This window comes from Meriones unguiculatus, chromosome 6, assembly GCF_030254825.1.
Source record: "Meriones unguiculatus strain TT.TT164.6M chromosome 6, Bangor_MerUng_6.1, whole genome shotgun sequence".
In the NCBI taxonomy this organism is placed as follows: domain Eukaryota; kingdom Metazoa; phylum Chordata; class Mammalia; order Rodentia; family Muridae; genus Meriones; species Meriones unguiculatus.
The window spans coordinates 110,399,547-110,425,810 of NC_083354.1; the positions used below are offsets into that span (position 1 = coordinate 110,399,547).

Below are 26,264 nucleotides of genomic sequence, written 5' to 3' on the forward strand. Positions count from 1 at the left end.
AAAGACACGAAGAGCTTAGCTGATGTAAGCAAGCGTTTACCACTTACTTAGTTTTTCTTTTGTTTTGTTTAAAACTTCCGAAACAAGGTGTTGCTACGTAGCCCTGGACAGTAAGGAACTCACAACACTTCTGCCTCAGCCTCAGAAACCCTGGGATTACAAGGAGTCAGCCACAGTCCCTGGGCTCATCCGCAGCTGCTCAAACTAGCGAACCTCCCCCCGCCCCCCCCCCCCCCCTTGAATGGGCAAAGCTACGTCGTTTTTCCAGATGTTCAGGACGGTTGGCTGTCGCTGACACAACTGCCCATCAGCGTGGAAGAACGTGGTAGCAACCCAGGCCGGGGTGGGCCAGGAGGGGGCGGAGGCACCCGGCGGCCCGCGCACACCGCAGTACCCGACCTCGGGGACCACTCCCGGGAAGCCCGCGCGCCAAACGACTCCCAACCCCCGGCGCCAAGCCCGGGCGCGCCCCCCGTGCCCCGCGACCTCCAGCCCGCAGGGGGCGCAGTGGGCCGCCAGGCGCGGCCCCGGCGCGAGCGCGCGGTCCCTCCCCGGTGCGCATGCTCGCCTCCGCGGATGACTTTTTTTTTTTTTTTTTTTTTTTCCGGGCCGCCCCGGCGGCTGCGTACTGGCTGTGGGATGGGAAGTGAAGCCCCAGCGAGCGGCTGCGGCGGGGCTGTGCGGAGCAGCCGGCGGGAGGCGGCGGCGGCGGCGACGACGGTGCGGCGGTGAGCAGCCGAGAGCGCGGAGCCGGGCGGAGAGGGAGCACCTGCGGGCACGGGCGGCGGCTCCACCATGGCGATTCGCAAGAAGAGCAACAAGAACCCGCCGCTGCTGAGCCACGAATTCGTGCTGCAGAATCACGCGGACATCGTGTCCTGCCTGGCGATGCTCTTCCTGCTGGGGCTCATGTTCGAGGTGAGCCCCCCGGGCCCCCGCGCCCCGGCCGGAGGAGCCGCCGGCTGCGGGCGGGTCGCCCACCCGAGGCCCTGCTGCCCCGGCCCGGCCCGGACCGCCGCCCCCTCCCGCGCCGCGCAGTTCCTGCTTCCCGCGAAGGGTTACGTGGCAGCCGGCGAGGGGGCGGCGGGCGCGGCGGCGCTGGCCCTGCGCGGTGGGCGGACCCGGGGCCCGGCTGACTGACAGGGGCTCCCCGCCCGACCCCGACCCGCACCCGGGGCCGCCGCCTGGGCGGAGGGCGGGAGCCGGCCGAGGGGCCCCTCGCCCCGCCGACGGCCGTTCACCCAACTTTCCGCCCTGGCCCTCGGACCCCGGGGGCTCGGGTCTGATCCCAACAGCTGGGCTGAGTTGAGCGGTTTCGTTTCTTGAAGCCGAGGCGCCGAGACTGTCAGGAGTGTGTAAATTCTCTTCCCACAGCTCTGCGTGTTTTGATGACTTATTTAACAGCTGTTGAATGTGGGTAATAAAGTTTGCAGGGTGAGCCCGTAACATCCTACGGGTTTTTTCCACGCTCCTCAGTACATCCGCCCACTCCTTCCCCCCTTTCTATTTTTTTTTTTCCAATCTGTCAGCCTCTGATTAAATATGTTGATGATTACCATTTTGTCTCCTCTCCCCCTGGCATGTAACCTAGTGAGGATAAATACTTGATTATCCATTTTTATTAGTGTTTTTCTACTGTCGAGAATAGAGTTTAAAGAAACTAATGGAATGAGACAGCCAGTGATAAAGGTTTCGTGTTTTTTTTTTCTATTAAGTTGTCATTAGATAACTTTCTGTGTTGTGTTTGCTTCGATTCTACTAGACTTTTATGAGTCAACATGTAAGTACTTTTTATTCCTGACGGTGTCACATATGGTTGTAACCACTGCTAAGGAAGTGGCATCGTGAAAGGCAAGTAGAACCAACTTATCAAAAAGCTTACTAGGTAACCCAAATCTGAGGCGTAATTTGGCTTCCCTTACAAATGAAATATAAAGATAAATCACTGTAGCCTGGCCTCACAGCTGCGGTTGAAGAATCAGATAATTCAGCTTGTAGACGTGTGAGGGTGTTGTATGAGTGGGCGGTGCTTAAAATGCAGGGTTTGATGTGTGGTCCAGTGTTATCCTTAATTATTTTCTGAGATTGAGCCCAGGGCTGCTGTAAATTAGCAGAGAGCTTTTTGCCTGACCTGTGCCCCCAGTTCCTAGTGCTTGCGTGCTCACCTCTGCATGTGTCAGAAGTATGGCTCTGGGTTCAGTTACCAACAGCACACACAATGCTAAACACTTGTAAACACTGAATTTATGACTTTTTTTTTCCTGCTGTGATATTAAAGGTAATACATTGACGTGGTTGGTAGATGTTTGTCACCTCAGCACTCTGGATGGAGTCCAAGGCGGGAGAACTGTGAATTCAAATCCAGGGTGTGCTACATAGTGAACTCACCTCTGGTGACAACTACATAAGTGTCTTAAAAGTAATAGTAATAAAATAAAATGCAGCGCTTTCATATGCGCAGTATACATAACAGGTTTTTGTGACTGACCATCTCAAGATCTCCTGACTTGAGAGGCATAATTTAGGGCTGTGATGATCTGTAGAGCATATCTGCACTAAAGTGAACTATAAAGCAGAAATTTGAACATCTAGAAATGCCACAACCTCCGTTTTTATGTAAACTGCTCTGTATTCTTTTTGCCACATTTTCTAGGAAGTTTGTTATTATGTTAATGCTATTGTTGTTTGAGACAGAACCCTGGAATTTGTTTTGTAGATCAGGTTGGCCTCAAACTCCCAAAACCACCTACCTGCCTCTGCCATCCGGAGTGCTGGGATTAAAAGTTTTCAACAGTAAGTGGATTGTTTTAATATTAAATAGAAGCTTTTAAATCACTCCAAAAAGGAGTGAGTGTTGAAATGGTAAGGAGAAGCGAGCAGTTTGTGCCAGTCATTCCTTTTCCATAACCATATGTTAAAGTTGTAAGTTTTGAAAGCATGTTGTTTATACAGGGAAGAAACTGGGTGGGTGGGTTTTTGCTGTGTGACTTTTAACATAACTGCTTCTGAATCTCAATCTAATTATAGAAGTACAGTGTGTGCTTGAAACAGTGGAGAAGCTGATATTTTGCAGAACTGCTAAGCCTTTTGTGGAAGAATACCGTTGAAACATTAGGGGATTTATGGTAAAATCAAGAAGAAAAAGCATGGTGCGTTAGTAGCCAAACAGGCATACGTATGGGGACAGTCTGCATTCTGCCTCTGACTCAAGCCAGGGAAATGTCAGAACCTAAGTTTCCTTAGGTATAAATGAGTTATTCAGAGACATAAATGAAGTAATATTCATAGTGCCTCACTCAGAGTTTGACTGAGAAGAAGGCAGCTATGGTTATTCTTTGGCAGGTCATCCGGGTTGAAAAACAGATGACAGGTTTCTCTCTCATTCTCTCTATCTATCTATCTATCTATAGTCCATTTAAGGGGAAAAGGACTTTTAAAAACTTTATTATACAAATATTTTAAATAATGCTTTCTTTTTATAGTCAATGTCTGTCTACAGAATGCAAATACTATTAGTAATTTTGTATTTGAAATAGGAAAAGTGGAACATTAAAAGAGATATGAGGATACTTCAGAAGCTTCCTAGGAGAGATAATATGGAAGAGTAAAGAGAGGTTCATAGAATAGTTTGGAAAGGCGTGGCTTTGCAGGCGGGCAATCAGGGACCCGTAGGCTGCTTGCACCTGATAGATGTAGGGACAGAGACGTTTTTCAGTTATCTTGAGACAGTATTGAAGGATTCCCTTGATTTATGTGAAGGTTTATTTTTGCATATGTGCACACATACTCACGCAAACCTTTGTACCACAGCATACCGTATGGAGATGAGAGAGCAGTTTACGGGAGTCAGGTCTCTCTCCTACCGTATACGTGCTAGGGACTGCACTTGGATCATCAGGATTGACAGGCCGGCACCTTTCTCACCTGACCCCTTCTCTTATTATTGTTCGTGTCTAGCCATAATTTCCAGTTTGTCACGTGTAGGGATGTTTTGCCTGCATGCGTGTCTGTGCATTACATGTGTGCCTCATGCCCTTGCTGGTCAGAAGAGAGGGTGTCAGGGCCCCCAGCACTGGAGCTAGACAATTTTGAGCTGCTATTTGGGTGCTGACTTGCACCTGGATCCTCTGAGAAAATAGCAAGTACTCTTAATCACTGGGCCATCTCTATAGTCCCACCAGTTTCATTTTTAAACATAGCTCGTATTAATGACATTTCCCCCCATCCTTAAAAATTTTTTTATATAAGTTGGTAGAGAAGTAGAACTTGATAGAAATTCACGTACCTCTCAGGAATCCAGTGTATGCAGTAATCTTGCCCATCTCTAGCAGTACAGAATACTTCTCATCTTTGTAACATGAGCAGACACCAGGGCCCCACTGATAACCCCTCTCCCCTCCCAAAAAAGCTGACATTTTGTGACTTCACATATGAAGACTCGGATCTCATTAAATATAATTTCACTTTTAAAAAAAACATAAGTAGATAGTAATATAACAGTCTCAAAGGGCCATGTTTACTTTCTGATGTAACAAGTATCAGGGTGGCATGTTTATAGTGGAGACCAATGTGTTCTACTACTAACTTGCTAAAATGGATGGCCTGGGAAGCCGGGAATGACAGTAAGGATGATTTCCTCTATATGTTTTTCGTGGGTATAACTCCCATGTGTTTTTCTCCTCTCCTCCTGCTTAATGTCACATGCTAAGCCAGCTGGAAGCCAGCTCTTAATTTTATTTAGAAGCCTTCCATAAAAGGCTAATCTAATTTTTGTTGTGTTTAGAATTTGGTACTATATTTACCTTTGAAGATTTACATTTGCTGCATATAAAGAAAAACAGTTCTCCCTAGCTGTGGTATTGACGACCTCCATTGTAAACTGAAAATGGGGACGTGGAGGCAGCAGCAGAGACAGCGTAGACATGCAAACATACATGTCCGAATACCCACAGCGTACGTATGAAGGAAATCAGACTTAAGTTGTCAGCCTTGAGGCCAGCGCCTTCAACCTCCTAGCCATCTTGCCGGCCTCACCAAATCCCCTTTTAAATCCTTTTTAAACCTTGTGTTGAGAGAGAATGAGAATGTGTGTTGGGGGCGGGGAGGGGCTCATGTCAAAGCAACTTGCAAGAGTAGCTTTGCTGCTTCCACTCGGAGATCCCAGATACCGGACTCAAGTGCATGGCTCGGCAACCAGCAAAGCCCGCCTGAAGGCCTCACCAGGCCCCTCACCAAGTAGTTTTTGTTTTTGTTTTAGGGGTTTGTTGGTTGGTTTATTTGTTTGTTTGTTTGAGAAAAGGTTTCTCTGTGTAGCCCTGACTGTCCTGAACTCACTTTTGTACATCAGGCTGGCCTCAAACTCACAGAGATCCTCCTGCCTCTTGGTCACTGAGTGCTGGGATTGAAGGCGTGTATGACCATACCCATCTGCCCTCACCAAGTTTTCATGCAGTATCTTCATTAACCCTTTGTTCAACTGGTCTTCCTATCCTCCCTGTTCAGTTACACACTGTAGTGACCATACTAGACTTTTTTTTTTTTTTTTTACATCACAGGCCCTGATTTATCTCCCAATAATAAATTCCAGAGTTCAGGGACAGTCTGAACAGTGTTCTCCCCACCCCCACTTTTACTGTTCTTCTGCCAACTCTCTAGCCACATTGTTGGCGTGACTTTGCCTCATCCTCTCCTCCAGTGTACTAGCGCCTGTTGCTTTGTTTTTCTTCCTAAAATCTCCCCTTGGCTAAAGGACACCACCACTGCACCTTTCCACGGAACCCACCCTCAGTACCCCAGGGATGCCTGCAGCCACAGGATTCCCTACACTCTGTGTTCCATGAGTTTGCCATGCACGCTCTCTGTAATGGTTTAATGAGCCAAGTACGGTGAAAGATTAACAGTAATAAAGTAACGTCGGTGCACTCCACTACCAGTTACGTGAAGGCGGCCTCGTGTGTTCACCCTACGGTAACGTAGGACGAGATGAAATAAGGCAGGTGACATACGTGTTGAGCCACAGTGTCAAGGTTACCAGAGCGCCAGCGCTGCCCTCGCAGTCCGTCTGATAGCCACAGAGCCGCTGGCAGGCCAGTGGTGCCTACAGCGCGAACGCACAGGACGAAGGCGGCGGGTGATGGGGGAGACAGCACTAGTTTTACCACACTGCACACTACAACAGTTTGAAACTGGCCTTCCGACCTCCGAGTCTCCATGTTTTCAAGCCGAGCCTAAGGGGAGGCTACTGTTACTTGCATCTTCCTCGATCTTCTCCAGCCCCCACGCTCCTTGGCTGTAGCTGTTCATGACGCTCCTGCTGTAACCTGCGTGAATGCTGGGATTGCAGACACAGCAGCATACTCCGCTCTGTCTGCCTTCATCGTCATCCCAGTTCACATTGCTGAGGGGGACTAGAAAAAAATCATCCACATGTTGGTAGCACGGGTTAAGTTTTTTACTTAACAGTTTAATCAGGTATAAGCTGGTGTGGTAATACAATGCTGTAATGCTAGGATTTTGGAGGCTGGGAGAGGATCTTAGTTCTGAATGAGCTGTAACGACATGTCACATGCCTCAGTGTATGTGTGCCGGCTTCCATGTTCGTACCTATGGATACAGGCAGGTTGGGTGGATGGATGGATCCTCATTCCAGTCATTCTCCCTTCACGCCCCCACATACAGACTTCAGTTCACATGAGTTCAGTTCCATCCCCGGCTCATGGCAAATTATAATCAAACATAGGGGTCCACCGTGTATGTGGTATATAAGAAACTTAAACAAATTGCATTCTTAGAGCTGAGTTCCATCTGCAAAATATCCTGTGGCATATATGCAGACACTCCAGAATTTTAAAACAGAAAAACCAAGTCCCTTTGGATCCCAGGTAAGGGAGATGACTGAGCCTGTTCTACCATCGTGGCCTGGGAGGAAGCTCCAAGAGGGCTCTCCTAACAGCTCCCTTCTCAGCACATTTTCCCCTGTTTTCCTCTTTCCGTGTATGTGATCCCTCCTTTCCCCTGGGAGCTATCTGCTAGCCCTGCACAAGCTCATTGTCTTCCCGCTCCTCAAGGCAGCAGCATCGGGCCCAGCTGCTCAGAAGGTTCAGTAGCATCTTGTCACTGAGGATTTCAGTCCACTGTGATTGACTTCTCCAAATCCTTCATTGCCATCAAGCCGGCCTGTTAGGATTTTGTTGCAGTCCCCTTTGCGCACCTTTTGAAAACTTGACCTTATAAACCCCCTTGGCTTTGGGGGTGCCAGGCTGTTCATTCTCTTTTTGTCACTGACATTTCTTTTCAGTGTAGGGTACCACCTGCTTTCCTGTAATTTCACAGTTGGGAGTTGGGCCATCACGAGTTGACCTCACTGCTTCAGGTCCGTGGCATAGTGAAATGCAGAGAGCCCTGGTGGAGCAGCAGCTGTTCCTGTTCTGACAGAGAAGCAGCTAGGGGTGGGGGAAGTCAGGAGAGAGCAGTGCCCCACAGTCCACTGGAGCCCTCACCTGCGTGACCTGTGAAGCTCTCACCACAGGTTTAGTCATCCACAGGCTGGGGACCAACCTTTGACACGTGTGCCATTAGGAGACATTTCCCAAAAGCATAACAGGGATTTGAGTTTTGGCTTTCTCTGTCCGCTCTGCAGACACTGGACACTTGCACAGTTGATAGATAAACTTTGGCAGTTTGACTTCCATCCTTAAATAGTAATCCCAAATCTTTAAGCCAGGTCCTGCTTGCCGGCTTCTAGATGGGGTATAAGCCCTTTTTCAGCCATGCATCTCACAGACATCTCTATCAGTTGATCAATCTCGTACTCCACATTTTTATTGGTATTTGTCACCTTGTTATATAAGCCGTAAGCACTGGTAAATGTGAGACGTGTGTGTGTTTTTCTCTGTGCAACCCTGGCTGTCCTGGAAATTGCTCTGTAGACCAGGCTGGCCTCAAACTCACAGAGATCTGCCTGCTTCTGCGTCACCAACACCCCGTGAGACTCCTTGCTTTTGCTTTCCAAACCTTACTCTGCATTCAAAGCGCCTACTCTATCCCATGCCACTGTCCTAATGCTGACTTTACTATCCTTCATGGGATACCTTGCAAAAGTCTTCTGCTTGTTTTACATTTCTACTCTATTTCTACATTTCGTCTTCTTTAAAATTATCATTGTATTCATCAACTCACGGTGTGGAGGTCAGAGGACTGCCTAACCTACAGGGGTCAGTTCTCTCCCTCTACCTTGTGTGCTCCTGAGGTTGAGCTCAGGTTGTCAGGTTTGGTGACAAAAGCCCTTCTTGGCTGAGCTATCTCACCAGCCTCCCCATACCAGGGACAGGATAATGTAACAAGGCCCCCAGCCCAGATGGCCCTTCTTTCATAGTGGGTGCAATAGCGGTGAACCTAGTATAGAAGGAGAGGAGCTGCCTACCCTGAGAAGACAGAAGATACCTGGGAAAGATGTGGTGGAGAGGACTTTCCAACAGAAAAGGACTCCGTGGAAGAAGGCCGGAGAGCAAATGGGACTGTTGGAAATAAGGAGGGCTGTAGAGCAGGCTATCCTAAGAAGAGAGGAATCCAAGGAAGAGTTCTCGGCACATAGAGCAGGGAACACGGTCATGCAGGGGACAAGAGGCCCATTTAGGTTACAACTAAAAAGAAGAAATGCCCACTCCTTAAAATCTTGTAGTCACACAGAAGCAGCTCAGTACTGTTTCTGTGCTTCTCCCTCTTGCTGATGTGTATGTGTGCTATGCCTGACCTTAAATTTCCCTTGTTTTTACCTCTTCTGTGTCTTCATCCCCGTGTGCTCCTCGGGAACTTCAAACAAGCTCTTGCACCACTGTGAGAAGCATTTCCTACCCCAAGGAAAAGCAAAGCACTTGGTCCTTTATCCCGAGTCTCCGTAGTGTAGGCTGTTGGCACAGATCCTGCAGTGTTGTAAGTTTGTTTACCAGTCCTGACGCAACCCAGCTTCTCGTCATGAGATTAGTGAATTCATCTGTATTTGAGCCTTTCCGGCACAGCGCTGGCCGTGGTGCCTGTAAATGCTCAGTAAACGTTCCATGTCTGTGTTTCAACCGCTTTGCTTTGAGCTGTTTACTGATGGGTTAACTAACTAGATGTGTAGGAGAGGGGATGAACAGACAAACCCTGCCTGTGATCTGCCTTTTCTTGCGCAAACTCTGCTTCCGTTTATTAATTTACACAGCATGTTCCTTGATGGGAACCTGATGGTGATTGTTCTCTAAGAGGGAATGGAGAAATCACTGCTTACTGGATCAACTGAAGCAACTGTTTTTTTTTTTTCAAGTGTCAACAGTACAGATGGGTTGCATAGTTTGAATTACAGAAAACCCTTTGGTGGCTTGTCCTAACTCCTGACTCTGCTTGCAATCAACTCATAATCTTTTCACCTTCATTTGGGAGGGACTCGCAGTGAATGTTCCCTGTGCTTTCTCTCTCCAGATAACAGCAAAGGCAGCCATCATCTTCGTTGCTCTTCAGTACAATGTTACCCGCCCTGTAACAGGTAAGTATTTATGTGGGCATGCAACTGAACAGATTTGGAAGTCCCCTCGCAGTCTCTACCGCGTGGACTTTATTTTATTCTAAACAGTGTATGAAACTGGTTTTGTCTGTTTCTTGTTTATTATATATTTTGTGTATGGTCTTGAAATTCCATCGGAGAACTCTTTGTATTGCTTCCTCTAATCCTTTCCTAAAGGAAGCCCTGGGAACAGATGTACTCCTTTAGGTTGTATAGTCAGGATTTCTACAGGTGTTCTTTGTTACATTTTTGTACCAAGGATAATCTCTTCAGACTTATCCTTTCCATTTTGTTGTATTCTGCTTCTGGAGAAAAAAAAAAAAAAAAAAAACGAGTAAGCTCTAGGAGATATCAGGTAATTGTGTTCAGACTCTAATTTATAAATTATGCTGTGTAAAGATGAAGTTGCCGTGGGAAGTTGGCTGCTGCTGAGGGCAGGGATGTGGCTGACTGTCACGAGCGAGGGAGGTGCTTGCTTAAGGAAATGTGAGTGGATCCGGCAGTAACCAGCTCTGGGGTTTTCCACCTTGGTGGAAGAGCAGAGGAGCAGAACGAGTTTGGTCTATTGTGTGTGGTTTTATAAGCACTTGGTTGAGTTGCTTGAGAGTGTAGTGTTTGTGTGGCATTGGAGACACCAGAACGATGTTTTCAGCTCAGTGGCCCCAAACAAACACCCACGCTCTAAGGACGGGTGCCAGCAACTCATAAACCCTAATATTTGCTTTGAAACATTAAAGCAAATTCAAAACTTAAAATATCTTTTAAGTAGTAGTTGCAGCTTTCTGGTGCTTGGCGAGAGAACCAAAGTGGCTAAAAGTCAGATTAGCTTTCCTTGAGCATCATAGTGGGAGGGTCCAGTTCGCAGGTCCAGCTGCAGGGAAGACGCGAGTAGCCCAGGTAACACTCTGCCGGCTAGAGTGTGGCTCCCCTCTGGTTTCTGGTTTCTGGTGGCCGTGACTAACATTTGTCAAGTCTTCTGTAAGTAATTCCTGAAGTGTTGGGCTGTAGAGAGCCTCTCTGCGTTTTCATTCCCTCACGGCTCGAGACCCTGAGGAGAAACCGCCTGGGGCATCCCTGTAGACCCTTTACTGGATTAGTCTCCTTTTGTTTGTTTCCATGACTATGTTGTACCGAGTGCTGTTTTCATAATCTCACGTATATTTTTGTGTGTGTGTGTGTCCTTTTTGGCCTTCAGAAGAACAAGCTACTGAATCAGCATCCCTTTATTACTATGGTATCAAAGATTTGGCTACAGTTTTCTTCTACATGCTAGTGGCGATAATTATTCATGCCATAATTCAGGAGTATGTGTTGGATGTAAGTATACAATCTCAGAAATCCCTATTTTGTAAAGCTGTAGTTCTCCATGCTGTGATCATCATATATTATGTGTACTTTGCGTTTGTTCTTTGTTAGTAATAACTGCTTTATTTTTAGAAAATTAACAGACGAATGCACTTCTCCAAAACAAAACACAGCAAGTTCAATGAGTCTGGCCAGCTTAGCGCATTCTACCTTTTTGCTTGCGTGTGGGGCACATTCATCCTCGTCTCGGTGAGTATGCCCGTCGGTAATTGTTCTAAGTCTCATTTAATACTGAGAACTCTGCTCACGAGGGAGCGTAATTAAGAGTCTCCACGCTGACTTTTGAAAGAAAGCCTCACACAGCGGCAGTCGTGGGATGGCATTACTGCATCTCGTAGTCACTTGCAGATCTCTCTGCTCACAAAGAGGATCTCATGTTGGCAGTGAACTTGCCTAGGTTAGATAAGCAGAAATGTCAGTCGTTTCCTCCTGTCATAGTCCAAGTGTCTACCAAGGAATTTAAATGTATAAATTTTCAAGTAAGGCAACCCAGAGCTGTCTTTACTGAGAGGGAAGAGTGTCCACTTTAATGTTAAATAACAGCACCTCCATTCACATCCCATTGTGTGGCTCTACGCGCTTTTGAGGCTGTTAAGCCCACGATTCTTTTAAATCGTCATGGTGGAGATTAGTCACAAAGTAGATGGCCAGGATCCAACACTTCAGAGATATATTAACACTCATGCAATCCAGTGCCCATCCCATCTTACTGATGGAAGAGACAGAGGGAAATGTCAGCTTGTTGTATCTCTCTCTCTCTCTCTCTAAAATACACGTGTTTATGTGTATTTTAATGTTAGAGCTACCGCCAGTGAAGTGTGGTTCTTAGAGTCATCACTTAGGGTTTGGAGGGGTGGTTTTCTTTGTCTCTTACACTTTCCACCAAACATTCAGTTTTCCGAGAAAAAGATTTCCACGGCATTGAATGAACTTGTGTCATTGTGAACTTCTGTCAAGAAGTAGTTTTCAGTTCTCTGATTACATGCAACAAAATGGGTGCTTAGAAAGCTGGTGCACCTGTTACTGATTGTGGGGGGTCTTCTGCGTGGTTTGTTTGCCTGTACTTCTTTTTTTTTAACTGTAAATTTTATAATCTTGGTTGGTTTGTTTTTTATTTTTTCTGTTCTGTTTCTAGTTTTTTTTATTAAATTTTTATTTTTAATATTAATTACAGTTTATTTACTTTGTATCCCAGCTGTAGCCCCCTCCCTCATTCCCTCCCAATCCCACCCTCCCTTCCTCTTCTCCCCCCTGCCCCTCTCTAAGTCCACTTCTTACACTGCTGTGTTGAAGGATCCATGAAAGGCAGGTACTGTATCTCGGAGTTACATGTCTCACTCATTCTCACTTTGCCAGTGAAACCACATTAGAAAAACTAAAACATACAGTTTTAGCATGCTCTTTAGAACCTTTTGTGAGGAATTGTAAATGCTTTTTGGTACTCATGGGCCAATTTTCCTGTCTCTTAGGAAAACTATATCTCAGATCCAACTATCCTGTGGAGAGCTTATCCCCATAACCTGATGACGTAAGTTAATTTTCTATGAGGCCTTTCTTAACTAAAGACTGTTCATACCACAAACAAGTCAGATCCACTCCTGTGAATCTCCCTCTGGACTTGGTACTAATACAAGAAGTGGCTGCATTTCCTGCAGCATGAGGTAGTCGCATCACCGCCGTCATAAGGGCAAAGATCCGTGTGCTGTTTGTGTGTTTCCGTTACCTTTGCCAGCTTGAGACGACTGACTTTTAGCAGTTTTTAAGGAGATTATATGTATGACTGTTTTTCCGATGTGTATCTGTGTACCACCTTTGTGCCTGATGCCAGAGAAAGTTGGAGAAAGCTTCAGATCCCCTGGGGTTTGGGGCGGTTGTAAGCCACCATGTGGGTGCTGGGAATCAAGCCCAGGCTCTCTGTGAGAGCAGTAAAAGCTCTTAACTAAACAGCCATCTCCCCAGCCCCAGCTTCTAACAACTTGGATTGGCATTCTTTCCTCCCTTCCTGAACCTTTATCCTTTCTCATCGGCGTGACTACATCTTTCCGTGGTTTCTCTTTTCTTTCCCTCACCCCCTCCATGTCCTCTGTCCTTCATTTCTGAGATTCCTGAGACTGGGGTTCACTTTCATCTTGCCTGCATCCTGGGTGTCTCTACATTGCTTCTGGGAATGTCTTAGGCAGGATGACGAAGTTCTACCTCATGCTCCTGCTGCACGGGAGCTCCTTACTGCTTCACCTACAGGGAGTCCCCTGTGCCAAGTGCTGTTTGGTTTATATTTGTGTAGCATCTATATATTATTTAGATTGTTCTCTAATCATCTCCCATGTGATATCCACCTTCTAAACAGTGGAGCTGTCTCTGTTCTCTGCCGGGGAAGTTGTAGGGGCCTCCCACCTAGACAGCACTCACTGAATACTCCTGTCTGAAAACTAGAGTAACTGTCATGAAGGAAGGGAGTCACATGACCATGTATGTACTTGGCTTAAACCCAGCAGTTATATCCCCCTTACTGAGTCATCCTCTAATTTAAAGAAATAAATATACAGTAATGTGTTGGACTTTTAGAAGATACAGTTATAAACATCATACTTATATAAAAACTGTAGCAACTTTCTGTGCCCACCCTAGCTCTGAGTAATGACATGGAGACTTCTATTTATTATATAGCTCTTATAACCTGTGTTAACCCATTTCTAGTAATCAGTGTTTTGCCACATGGTTCTTTCCCTCTCTTCAGTTTCTTCCATCCTCCATGTTTCCTAGGTGAATCTCCCATGCTTCTCTCTCTCCCAGAGTTCCTCTCTCTGTAACAGCTCATTACAGCCTCAGAGTTGACTGAATGCTGGGGAAACTGGGCAAGAAGGGAAGTCCCCCACCTTCCCTTCTTGCCTTTGCTGTCGGCCATTAATTTTCTACTAAAACCAATCAGTAGGTGAGACAGGGAGTGTTTACAAAACAGAGACAGGTGATGCTTACCAATACCAAAGTCCGCCTGTACTCAGCTCTCTGCAGAAACCAGCACTTGACTACACAAACCAGCCTTTACACAGTGCACAAGAGCATCGCTCCAACAGCGGAGAAGATGATCAGCCAGAAGGGCCAGAGGTGTATGACGCAAAGGGGAGACTGCTGGTCTGACTAGCTGTGTCTTGCAGAACCGTCCCTGCCACAGCCCTGTCCTCAGTTCTGCCTCAGTGCGTTTGTTTGCAATTCTCCATGTTGCAGCTGGGTGGAAATAATACTTCACTAAGGAAAACATTGCCCATTTCCAGTGACAGTTACTCCCTCCCCCTTTAGCATGTATATAATTCGAAATAATGGGTTTCGTTGTGACAGTGGGTGGTCTTTCTGCCCCATTTCCCTGTTGATGGAGCCTTGTAGATCTGTGGGTCAGGCATGCCCCTGACACACAGTGTTTCCCCATAGCTAGCTGATCCCCTCCTCAGCACTAGGTAACTAACAGACAAGGGGGTCAGATTCTGCACCCAACAGCTCGTTACAGCCGCAGAGTTGACTGAATGCTGGGGAAACTGGGCAAGCTGGCTGCTAAAGAACTGCTTAAAGATTGCTTGAATATTGTGTGAATTGACAACAAAAACATGGCTGCCTGTCTCTCTGGCTTCTTGCACGTGTTTGTTTTTTGGTCTGGTTTTCTTTTTTTGAGACAGGGTTTTTCTGGGAAGCTTTGGCTTTGTAGACCCGGCTAGCCTAGAATTGACAGATCCGTTCACCTACCTCTGCCTCCCAAGGAGTGCACCTGGCTTTGTTTTTTGTTTCTTATATACTATACTTTAAAAGACACTTTTGCTTTCTCACTCAGATTTCAAATGAAGTTTTTCTACATATCCCAGTTGGCTTACTGGCTCCATGCGTTCCCTGAACTCTACTTCCAGAAAACCAAAAAAGTAAGCTGGGTTTGTTTTGTTTTGTTTTGAACTTTAAAAATGTCAACAGGGGTTGGGGAGCAATGTGCCTTTAATCTCAGCACTTGGGAGGCAGAGGCAGTTGGATCTCTGAGTTTCAGGCCAGCCTGGTCTACAGAGTAAGTTCCGGGCCAGCCAAGACTACACAGAGAAACCCTGCCTTGAAAAACCAAAAAAAGAAAAAACTTCCGATTTTGTTAAACTTTTACATTTGACATGCTGATTGCTCACTTTTAAATCATTGCCAAGTTTTTCAAATGTGTTGGTTTCCTCTTACTGGTTTTACTTTTTTAGAAATTGATTTCACAAGTAACTAGTTGGATTACAACTAGCAGTTCTGTATGTAAGTTCAAAAGATTTCCATGGTGACAAAAAAGTAAACCACAGTTAAATTGTCACCAGGGAAGCCCTTGCTGAGGTGGGTGGGTGGGGCGGCCCCTTTTATCCTGTGGAACAGGTGTTTGCTTAGAGAGAGGAGTAGACTGTGGAGCGCTAGGCACTCCCTTTCTAAAGCTGGCCTCGGTGGCGTGCCGTGGCACAGTCACAGTCACAGTCAGCGTTCCTTTATGGACTCTCTCTTTTTCCTCACTCGCCCTCACAGCTGGAGGGGGCCAGCTGTGTTCTCCCTGTCCTCTTTCTTCTGTACACTTTGCCCCAGGCTTCACGCTCATCCTCTCTCATTTTATCATTGTCACGGGAGGTTTGCTCTTTCAGGATTACCTTTCCCTGTGATAAATTAGTATCTTTGTTTATTTTTGTGTAGACACAGCTTTTTAAAAAAGCCTATGTGGGATTTACCTGAAAATAAAGTCAGAACGATAAATGGGTAGGGATCTAGGTGAGACAGTTTCTGTCATCTATTAATGGCTCCGAGCCCAGGTTTCAGCTACACATGTGTGCACCAACAAGGATGTTGGTGTGTCCTTGTCCATATTTTGCCACAGTTAGAAGATTTGGTCTTTAACTCTGTTACTTGGAGAAGTTTTCCCAAGTAGAATTCTGATATCCCTTTATGGATGGATTTATCTCTGTCTTCCCAAGATCCACAGATAGTCTTTAAGAAGCATGTCCTACAAGTAGGCCCTTTCTCGTCTGTTTTGTACACGTGCCAGATGTCTGCTCTAAAGTAGAGCCATGGACTCTGACACCTGTCATTATTTCTTTCACAAACTGGAATACTTCTCTAGCTGATCAGGCAAATTAGGGTGAGGACCCCCCCCCCTTTTATTAATGTCTAAAAAATTATTAGGCCCACAGTTTCCAGGAGTCTTCCATGTCTGGTGAGCTCTTTGTGTGGGTCGTGAGTGTCCTAGGGCTGTGCTGTTCAAAATAGTAGGTGCTAGCCACATGTAAGTTAAGTACACACACAGTTCTGCTTCTTAGTCACATAGAAGATATTGTCATTCTCTCTCTCCCCCCCCCCACTTTTTTAAACATGGTTTTTCTGTGTGTCTTGTAACTCATGATTCTCTTGCCTCAGTCTCTCCTGAGTGAGGGGAGGTGATAAGGTGTATACCACTATTTGTGGCTTGGACAGAGATCTAGGAAACATTTTTATAATTGTAGAAAGCTTTGTTGGACAAGTCTTTTTTTTTTTTTTTTTAGATTTATTAGTTTTTTATTTACAGCATTTTGCCTGCGTGTGTGGCTGTGTACCAGATCTCACTATAGATGGTTGTGAGCCACCATGTGGTTGCTGGGAATTGAACTCAGGACCTTTGGAAGAGCAGCCAGTGTTCTTAACTTCTGAGCCACCTCTCCAGCCCTGGACAAGTCTTGAGTATCATAGTGTATTGATGCTTTGCTACTGGACATGGCTTAGCTATTCTAAGCCGTCTTTACATACTTGCATACCAGTGGCCATAATACCTTTGGGTTTCATTATTAATCCATGTCTACATCTTGCTAACTGACCCTAGCGAGTAAAAAGGAACATTTCAAAGCAGTTGTTCATTTTAGCTCCTAAAGCTTTTTCTTATCAGTTTCTGCCAGATGGCATATCTCCAGAAATGCAGTCTAATTTTTATGGACTAATTTGCATAACTTAGAACTTAACTGAAACTATTTTTAACACTGACACGTGATAGCTGAAAGTAACTGTTTCAAGTAATTAGCATAATTTGGAAGTAACAGCTGCATATGTGTTAAACAGTTTCTTAAAATTTACTCTATGAAATTTATTTTTGGAAGAACTCTTTACTGGAAGAAACTAGTACAGCAGTTGTTTTGAGCCAGCCTTACAAGCAGGTGACTAGGAAAGGAACGCTGTTAATAGTTGGAGAGGTGTTGGTGGCAGTTGGTGGCAGAGAGCGTAGCGTCCTTGCATGGAAATACATAAATCATGTAACTTCATTATAAGCACATCTCCATTTTGCTCCTGAAAAGATTGGAAATGCTGTATCTTATCCAAGCATTGTAGTGTATAACCAACGCCCAGTTACTGAAGAGGCTAAAGCAGGACGGTGTTTTGGGCCCAGCCCAGGCAATACAACAAGAGACCCCATCTCAAAGAGTAGTAATTCCTTAGCTAGTGAACTTACACGCCCTTAGTGAACTCAAGCAATAAGCAGCTGCTTTGTTGCTCATAATCAAATTAGCTTTGACTACAGATAATACGATTAATTTTTATGTAAAATACTAGAAGTGTTTTTCCCTTTCCTGCCTGTTGACAGCCACCATCACACCTCTTTAATCTGTCGCTGGCCGCTGCGGCCTCCCTTTGAAGGGAGGTCATTTCTTAGATAGGCTGTCTCTCTTAGTTCTCATCTGGGTGTGTGTCCTCCCATGGCTCCCTGCGGCTGCGTCCTCCTGTGTCCTCCCTTCTCTCTTGTTAGTGATTTTAGGCCTGTGATGCAGGGTTGAGCTAACTTGCCCAAGGCCACACCCCCAGGAGGCATAAAACTTAGTTTTCTTAGTTATCTCCACTTTTTTTTGTGTCTAGCTGGAGTGGGCAAACACTGCCTTGGAGATACTTGTTGGTATACAACTAAGGAAACTCGTAGGGAAAGTTCCTTTGATAACAGACCTTCGAGAGCTGTCGTTGCTGAGACAGCATCAGGAACTATTGGTTGTGAGGGCGGGTTTGGGTGATGGCGTTTTAACTGCCATCATTATTGACTATTGGGTGACTACCCAAAAGGTTAAGGCTAAAATCGAAGTCAGCTGGCTGTTAGGGTTATGCTGTTAAAAAATGAAAGCATTGACCATGTTTTTCATCTCTGGATACGTCTTCGTACTTACAGGAAGATATTCCTCGTCAGCTTGTCTACATCGGTCTTTACCTCTTCCACATCGCTGGAGCATATCTTCTGAAGTGAGTTGGCATTTGGCTTGGGTCTAAGTAGACCAGCAGATAGCATGCTGATTTATTTGAGTTGAAATTAACCTTTCCTCGTGTATTCTTTCTACAGCTTGAACCATCTGGGCCTTGTTCTTCTGGTGCTGCACTATTTTGTTGAGTTTCTTTTCCACATTTCTCGTCTATTTTATTTTAGTGATGAGAAATACCAGAAAGGGTAGGTACTGTCTTGTCTTTTGTTTGTTCAGTGTGTGTTTAAACTCAGCGCCTAGATTGTGTGTCTCCTTGAGAATTCTATAGTTTTGTTAGTAGTACATTAAAAGAAAACATGCTTTACATTTTATTCTTTAAAATAGACTCTGAGCCAGGTATAGTAGCTCACTTCTGTAACCTGAGCACTCAGGGAGGCAGAGGCAGGCAGATCTCTTGTGAGTTCAAGGCCAGCCTGGTCTACAACGCAAGTCCAGAACAGCTAAGGATGCACACAGAAATCCCGTCTCAGAAAATGAATGAATGAATGAAAAAATAGCTGGAATGATACTGTATTGGACTTGCTGCTTCTAAGGCTTTGGGGATCAAGTCTTCCTATGGTAGCAGGGTTTTTGTTTCTAAAAGGAGCGATAGAGAAGACTTTTAGGAGAAAGTAAAGGGGTGGGGCCCATGAGACGGCTCAAAAGAAAAGCATGATGACCTGAGCTCAGTCCCAGACCCACATGAAGGTGTGAGAAATGAACTAAATTGACATATTGTCCTCTGATCAACACACATGGGCCGTGGCATATATGTACCCCACCCCCTACAGCATACACACAATAAAGTTTATAAAAAAGAAAGTAAACAAAGGCATGGATAATATAGTCTTAAGGACATGAAAAGACATTGCTGGCCAAAATCAGATCAGAAAGAAAGAGCGGTGTAACTTGGAAAGAGAGTGAAGTCTCTAAGACTCTGAAAGGAGACTTGGCATTGGTTGTTTACAGTACTCTCGCTGTCTTGGCTTGTGCCCAGCGTGTTTCGGCTGTCTAGTACATGAGTTCTGAAGAACACTGCCAGTATTTAATGAACAAAAATATTAAGCAGTTGTCTATACTAGGTTCAGAAAGACTTAAACAGGATAATCAGTGCTGTGGATCTCTAATAGTGTAGAATTTCCCAGGCATTTGAATACAGAAACCCCTTTTGCAGAATAAGAAATGCTGTTTTAGAGACTAGAAAGATGGCTCAGTGAGAAAGTGCTTGCTGTGCAAGCATTAGGACCTGGGTTCAGATCCCCAGCCCTGTGTAAAAAGCCAGGTATAGGGTGGCACAGAAAGGTGCTGGGGCCAGATGGTGGTGGCAGTACACACCTTTAATCCCAGCACTTGGAAGGCAGAGGCAGGCCGATTTCTATGAGTTCGAGGCCAGCCTGGTCTACAGGTTTAGTTCCAGGACAACCAGGGCTACACAGAGAAAAGCCTGTTTTGAAAAACCAAAAAATAAAAAAAAGGGGGGACTGGGACTGGGCAAACCAGGCCTGACAGATGGAGAGCTCTAGTTTCAGTGAGAGACGTTTTCCCAAACAGTAAGGTGGAGAGTAACTGAGGTAGGCGCCCTCACTGATTTTCAGCCTCCACAGGCTCACCACACATATGCACACATACAACACACAAGAGACGTACTGTTTGAATATGTATTTGCTCAGGAGGGTCTAACTGGAGTAGAACCGTTACTCACGATTTTGTTGCTGTGACTTCGCACATCTTTCTTACAGATTTTCTCTCTGGGCGGTTCTTTTTGTTTTGGGAAGACTTCTGACCTTAATTCTTTCGGTCCTCACTGTTGGTTTTGGCCTGGCAAGAGCAGAGAATCAAAAGCTGGATTTTAGTACTGGAAACTTCAATGTGTTGGCAGTCAGGTGCGTTTACTTTACTATTCCACTGTTACTGAATATGCCACCAGCCTCTCCGTGTTACCATTGCCTCATAAGTGAGGGGACAGCTCGGGGCCGGAACCCCTCGATCTGGTTTTATGCCTGTTGTAGTTTTCTCTCTACTAAAGCCTCTGTTTAACTTCCGAGATACATTTCTGAATGAGATGATTATTTCCTAGCATAATCTTGTCCAAGGCGAGTCATTGCCATCGTCGCAGTAGACTACTTTTATTCTGTGGCATATTCTCGAACACTCTGAATTTTTGTTTTGTCTTTGCATGCTTCTCAGGATCGCCGTCCTGGCCTCCATTTGCATCACACAAGCCTTCATGATGTGGAAGTTCATTAACTTCCAGCTTCGGAGGTGGAGGGAGCATTCTGCCTTCCAGGCCCCACCTGTGAAGAGGAAACCAGCCGTGACCAAAGGCAGATCCTCCAGAAAAGGAACAGGTTGGTGCCGGCTACACCTTGGAAACACAGAAGTGAAAGCATGTAGAAGCATACATGATACATAAAGTAGAAATACATACAGGATTTCTAATTTCCAAACCTTTGTTCAATATTTTCTGTACGTGGAACAGTACAGTACATGCTCATCTGAGTCTGACTTCAGTAGGCACATTTTAACTTCTCTGTGCCTTCTGTAGGTGTGTGTGCATGTGTTTGGAGGTCAGGGAACAGCACTGTGGAGCTTGCTTTTCCACCTTGCACGGGCTCAGGGGTCAGGCAAAGCAAGCATTTCCAATTGCTGAGACATCTTGCCAACCTCAGGACAGTGTTTTTAAAATCCTTTAGATTACGTTCTTCCTTGTGGGAGTGAGTGCACTTTTTCCACGGTGCGCACGTGGAGGTCCGAGGACAGCTCGAGGGCCACAGTTCTCCCCTCCCACCTTGTGCTGGCGGAACTCAGGCTGGGGCTTAGCAGCAGGCACCTTCACCTGCTGAGCCATCTCCCGGGCCCCTAGCCGCATGTTTTTGAGGCAGTGTACGGCATAATCACGACTCTTGTATGAATCTACAATACTTTATCTGGTTGATGGCCATTTGGGTTGTTTGAACTTGTAACAGTGAGGTGTTGTAAGCACACCTATACATGTCTTCGTGTGCGCGCCTGGTTCCTGTTGTCTCTTAGGTATGTATCTAGATGTGGAGCTGCTGGGTCGTTAGGGAGAGCACCCAGACTACTACTGCAACGTGCTATCATTTTAGTTCGGAGTCTTTCTCCGAGTTGCACAGTTTATCCCCAGTTGTTCTTGTCCTCAAAGACTAACACCTTTCTAATGAATTTAGAAATATGAATCAGACCTGAGCTCTGGATTCTGCCACATGTATTTAAGGGTCTGTCACTGTGTGGGTAGCTCACTGCCTCACTGTGGTGTGGGTGGGTAGCTCAGTGCCTTGCTGTCTATGTGGGTCTGGAAGTTGTGCTGTCAGGAATTGAAGCTTCTCCAGTTTTCTTCTTTTTTGTGTTTTGGTCATTTCAGGTGTCTGTGAATTTAAGATCTGCCATTCAGTGTCTGCAAAAAGTACCTGGAGTTTTAATTCAAATTTTCTTTAATATGTAAATTGCCTTGGGGAGCATGAACATGGATGTCTTCGTTTATTCTGCTCTTTAATTTTTTCCAATTACATTTTATAGTTATCAGTCTGTCTAGTACTTGATTAAATTTCTCCCTAAATATTTTATACTCTTTTGGATGCTGCTATAAAACACAATCATCTCCTTAATTTTGTTTTTATTTTGAGTGTGTAGTACAGCTGATTTCTGCATGTCAGTCTGGTATCCTGCAGGCTTTACTGGACTTACTTTAAAAGTGTTTTAGTGGGAGTGGGTTCTTTTGGATCATCTATAAAGGAGAATAGGTTATGCACCTTCCTGGCCAGTCCAGATGCTTTATGTAGCATTTTCTTGCTAACTTATCCTGACTTGAGAATGGGTTTGGGCATGGTGTATGCGTAGAGGCCCACAGGGATGTTGGGTGTCTTGCTCTCTGCCTTCCTCCCTTCAGACAGGGTCTTTTATCTGGAGCGAGGATGGCAGCCAGCCAGCCCAACAGTCCTCCTGTGCCCACCTCCTAGAGTGCTGGTACAGGCATATATGGTGCCAACAGCTTTTGTGTGGATTGTGGACATTTGACCTCAGGTCCTCAGGCTTGGGCAGCAAGGACTGTTACCCACTGAGGCATCACCCAGCCTACTCTTGATGTAAAATTACTGTCATTCCTGGCATATACCCATGTTAGGGACAGATGACATGCAACTTTGCTGTGTTGGTTTTTCAGTTATTTGCTAGGGTTTTTCCATCTGTGCTGATATAAAGACTTGACCCATAATTAGCACTTTTTTTTCCAGGACCCTTGTCTGTTCTGCCTTATAAACAGCATTAAACCCATCTGTCCCTTGTTCAGTCTTGGTGCTGTTTGTGAGAGTTTGGAGGGCTTCACAGTAGCCCCATCTCTGCCGATTCACACTGACAATAGGACTTAGTCTCCACTTAATCTCGTTTTCAGCAGCCTGTGATATTCACTGAAGTTATGCCTGTTTTCTTTGTCAGTCAGAATCCCAGCATGTAAGAGCTAAGATGTAGCTAAAGTAGAGCACCTCCCCAGAGCCCATGATCCCCATGGTACAATCCCTAGCTCTGTTAAAAAAAAAAAAAAAAAGCAAAAATACTTTTAGGTCTTTCTTTTATCTTCACATACATTTATTTGTTTGTTTATGTGTCTTTTTACTGTGTCAGTTCCTACTCTTGCTTCCAGCCTTAGGTCTGGTTGGCTATTGTACTGTTGGGGTCTTTTTCTTGAAATGGTTTCTAGTCAGTGGTCTTCCCCTCTCCTTGAGAATCACCCAGAGTTCAGGATAAACTTTCTCCCTTATCCCTGTCTGTGTTGGCTGGACTTCTCAAGCCTTGACTGCTTTTCAGTTCCAAACATTTTATAATTGTAGTTTGATTTCCCTTTTGACCATGACTGTTTTGTGGGTCCATTATTTGGTTTATTAGATATTCTGTCATTTCCTGCTTCTCTTTTTTCTGTTGTCTGTCTAAATTCCACCTGATTGAAGACTACCCTCTGAAGGATTTTCTCCCCCTAAAATTTGCTGAAATTTGATGGAAGTTCAGCCTGTACTCAAGTTCAATAAATGCTTCTTTTATACCCCAAAAGGGCATACATATATTCTGCGTGCATAGGCTGTGACTCACAGAAATCCACCTGTTTCTGCCTCCCAAGTGCTAGGATTAAATGCGTGTGCTCTCACACCTGGCCTGCCATGATAGTGTACAGGAAGAGGTGTACACCTTTAGCTGTAGTGGTTACCATCCCTAATAACAGCTTCTCCACGCATTAAAAAAATAACTGAAAGGACTTTGCCACCCGGTGGGAGACAGCTCTGTGTTCTACAGGACTGCTGTAGAATACGATTTGTAACATCGTCACTTTACAGCAGTTTTCCACCCTACCTTTTTTCTCTTTACTTCCCTGCTTCCATTCCTGTGTGCTCAAGTCCTGGTTCAGATTAAGATCACAAATGTTGCCCGACAGCTTTGGAATTTAACTTCCTGCCTGCAGATACATTGTGTGTAGCACTGACTACGGACATTTGCTTGTGGCGAGAATGATGCCTCATTTCTCTCATTTCAGAGAACGGTGTGAACGGAACCGTCACCTCAAATGGAGCTGACTCTCCGCGGAACCGAAAAGAGAAGTCTTCATAATGGATCGCACACTGACTTGATTAACGTCCCCCAAAGAATCTGCTTTCTGCTCTGTCTTTCGGCACTAGCGATTTTTCTGTTCTTGAAAATATAGTTTCTGCTCTTTGATTTTTGCTGTTGTACTGTCCCTGCCATGTAAAAAGGGCGTCGCTGGGAAGAGGATTACTAGGAGTGAGAAAATACGTTAGCTTAGACTCGGCTACCTGCCTTCAAAATAGTTTAGGGACCACCACATATTTTATTTTGCTTTTTGTCTTTAACGTTTTTCTAATGGTTTGGGGGAGAAACCATTTACAAAAACCCCCACATAACCAGTGAAATTTTTTCTTGCTCTCACCAATTTTTTATAATATTATAGCAAGGTGACCTATTCTAAAAAGGTCATATTTTTTAAGTTGTCTTTCAGGGTAAAATGGAAATACTATAAAGTCAGATGTCAAACTTTTAATGTTTTCAGTGTTCTCTAATTTTTAGGAGTTTTTTGTAACCTTTACACCTGGGGAAAAAAAAAAGATTTATAAAATCACCAAAATAATTGTGCTTTATTTTCTAGGTAGTTGTTGTAGGTGTTACATCCCATTAAAAAGTACTGATAGTTACTGCAGAATTTATTGCCGTATATTGGAGCAGATGTCTTATTAACATGAGAGTACTTAGGAAGTGAAGTCTTTTGTGCATTTTCAACACTTATCATCAAGTGGCAATCAAAATGTTTACTGTGAAGAAGAATATTCAACTTGCATAGCCCTTTTTGATATGTTTAATAATAATTCTTAACGGGGCTTGTTGTAAGTTTGATATGCATAGCATCTTAATGAGATACCATTTAACCCTCAAACCCTTTTAAAAAGTGATGCCTACTTGATTTATAGCTATAAAAAAAGGTGTCAGGTAATTGTATTTGGAAAACTAATGCACTAACTTGAAAGAAATTGAGAATTCAGGTGGAGAGTCTTAACAGAAGACATGCTTTATGTTATGCGATAGCTTTGGACCCATCTTTAATTGAGAAACATTTATCTGTATAAAACATATTTTTGGATAAATATATATATATATTTGTATCTACAGAAAGGCTCTAAAAAGCATTTGAGTAAAATACTGGCTCCCTTTTCTATGATTACCCTTCGAGCCCTTCTATTTGGTTCGTCTGCTGCTGTTACAGTACGCACAGTGCTCCACTCGCTGTCCAGGTCTTGTTTCCCATTTCTCACTTCCGTCACCAGCTAAAAAAAAAAAAAAAATGTTCGTGCCATTTGAATATAAAAGCTACAAGCCTATGGGCTGTGGCTTAAGTTACCGTGCTGCTAGAAAGTTGTGCTTTCTCTTTCCAGCCGTTTACCTACTTCCTGGGAAAAGTCGTAGCTCTCTGTAGCATTACCAAGTTTCAGTGGAACCAAATTTCTGCCATTAAGTTGGTATTAATACATTGAGAAGTCAATCAAAATAAAACCTTTTTACTTTCACAAGCTGCTTCCTGGACAATTCCTTCGCTGTTATGTTTATGCTGTTTTGAGCATTTATTCTTATTAAAATGTACTATTAAAAAGATGAGTCTTTTTTTCATAAGCATCTACACTTCTTTATACTTAAGCAGTAGTGGCAATAGGGATAGTTGTTGTCCACCTCATTTTTTTTTTAATTTTAATTTGTTTTATAACATTCACTCGACATCCCAATTATAGCCCCCTCCCTTGTCTCCTCCCGGTCCCATCCTCCCTCCCTGTCCCTCTTATTCCCCTCCCCTATTTCTCAGAAAGGGGGAGCTCTCCTCCCTTTCTATCTGGCCCCTGCCTGTCAAGTCTCATCAGGACTGCCTGCATCATCTTTCTCTAGCCTGGCAATGGCCCCACCACCAAGGGGAAAGTGATCATAGAGCAGGCAACAGATTCCATGTCAGAGACAGCCCCTGCTCCCCTTACTAGGGCACCCACATGAAGACTGAGCTGCCTATAGCCTACATCCTAGCAGGGGGTCTAGGTCCTCTCCATGCATAGTCTTTGGTTGGTGTATCAGTCTCTTCAGGCTTCCATTGTCCCTGATATGTTGGCTCTTTTGGTCTCCTTGTGGAGCTCCTGTCCCTTCCAGGTCTTTCTAGCTCCCTCTTCTTCCAAAAGATTTCCTGCACTCTGCCCAAAGTTTGGCTATGAGTCTCAGCATCTCCTTCGATACCCTAGTGGGTGGAGTCTCAGGCCCTCTGGTAGGCACCTGTCCTGTTCCCTGTCTTCCACTTCCAGTGTTTATCCTGTTTGCCCTTCTGAATGAGGATTCAGCCTCTTCCCTAGAGTCTTCCTTATTTAGGTCCTTTAGGACTATAGATTTTAGTATGTTTATCTTATATGGCCAATATCCACTTACAAGTGAGTATATACCATGTGTGTCTTTCTGCTTCTAGGTTACCTCACTCAGGATGATCTTCTCTAGTTCCATCCATTTGCCTGCAAATTTCATTATTTCCTTGTTTTTAATGGCTGAGTAGTAGTCCATTGTGTAAATGTACCACAATTTCTGTA

At 44.8% G+C, this 26,264-nt stretch overlaps 1 protein-coding gene across 1 annotated transcript; it reads left to right on the top strand.

Annotated features, from left to right (window-relative positions):
- Positions 1-591: 591 nt before the first annotated feature.
- Tram1 (translocation associated membrane protein 1) lies at positions 592-25,300 on the top strand. The gene is made up of 11 exons (XM_021663462.2): positions 592-918; positions 9,460-9,523; positions 10,737-10,858; positions 10,979-11,095; positions 12,376-12,434; positions 14,727-14,811; positions 18,072-18,142; positions 18,240-18,344; positions 19,878-20,021; positions 20,326-20,486; positions 23,678-25,300. The coding sequence occupies exons 1-11, from the start codon at positions 796-798 to the stop codon at positions 23,749-23,751; spliced, it is 1,125 nt and encodes a 374-aa protein (XP_021519137.1). The 5' UTR covers positions 592-795; the 3' UTR covers positions 23,752-25,300.
- Positions 25,301-26,264: the final 964 nt, after the last annotated feature.

Bases quoted from the DNA above. Each gene is read 5' to 3' on its own strand.
- Tram1 (XM_021663462.2), top strand. From the start codon at position 796: ATGGCGATTCGCAAGAAGAGCAACAAGAACCCGCCGCTGCTGAGCCAC. The intron at 11,096-12,375 runs GTGAGTATGCCC...CCTGTCTCTTAG, and splicing joins GCACATTCATCCTCGTCTCG to GAAAACTATATCTCAGATCC. The intron at 14,812-18,071 runs GTAAGCTGGGTT...TCGTACTTACAG, and splicing joins ACTTCCAGAAAACCAAAAAA to GAAGATATTCCTCGTCAGCT.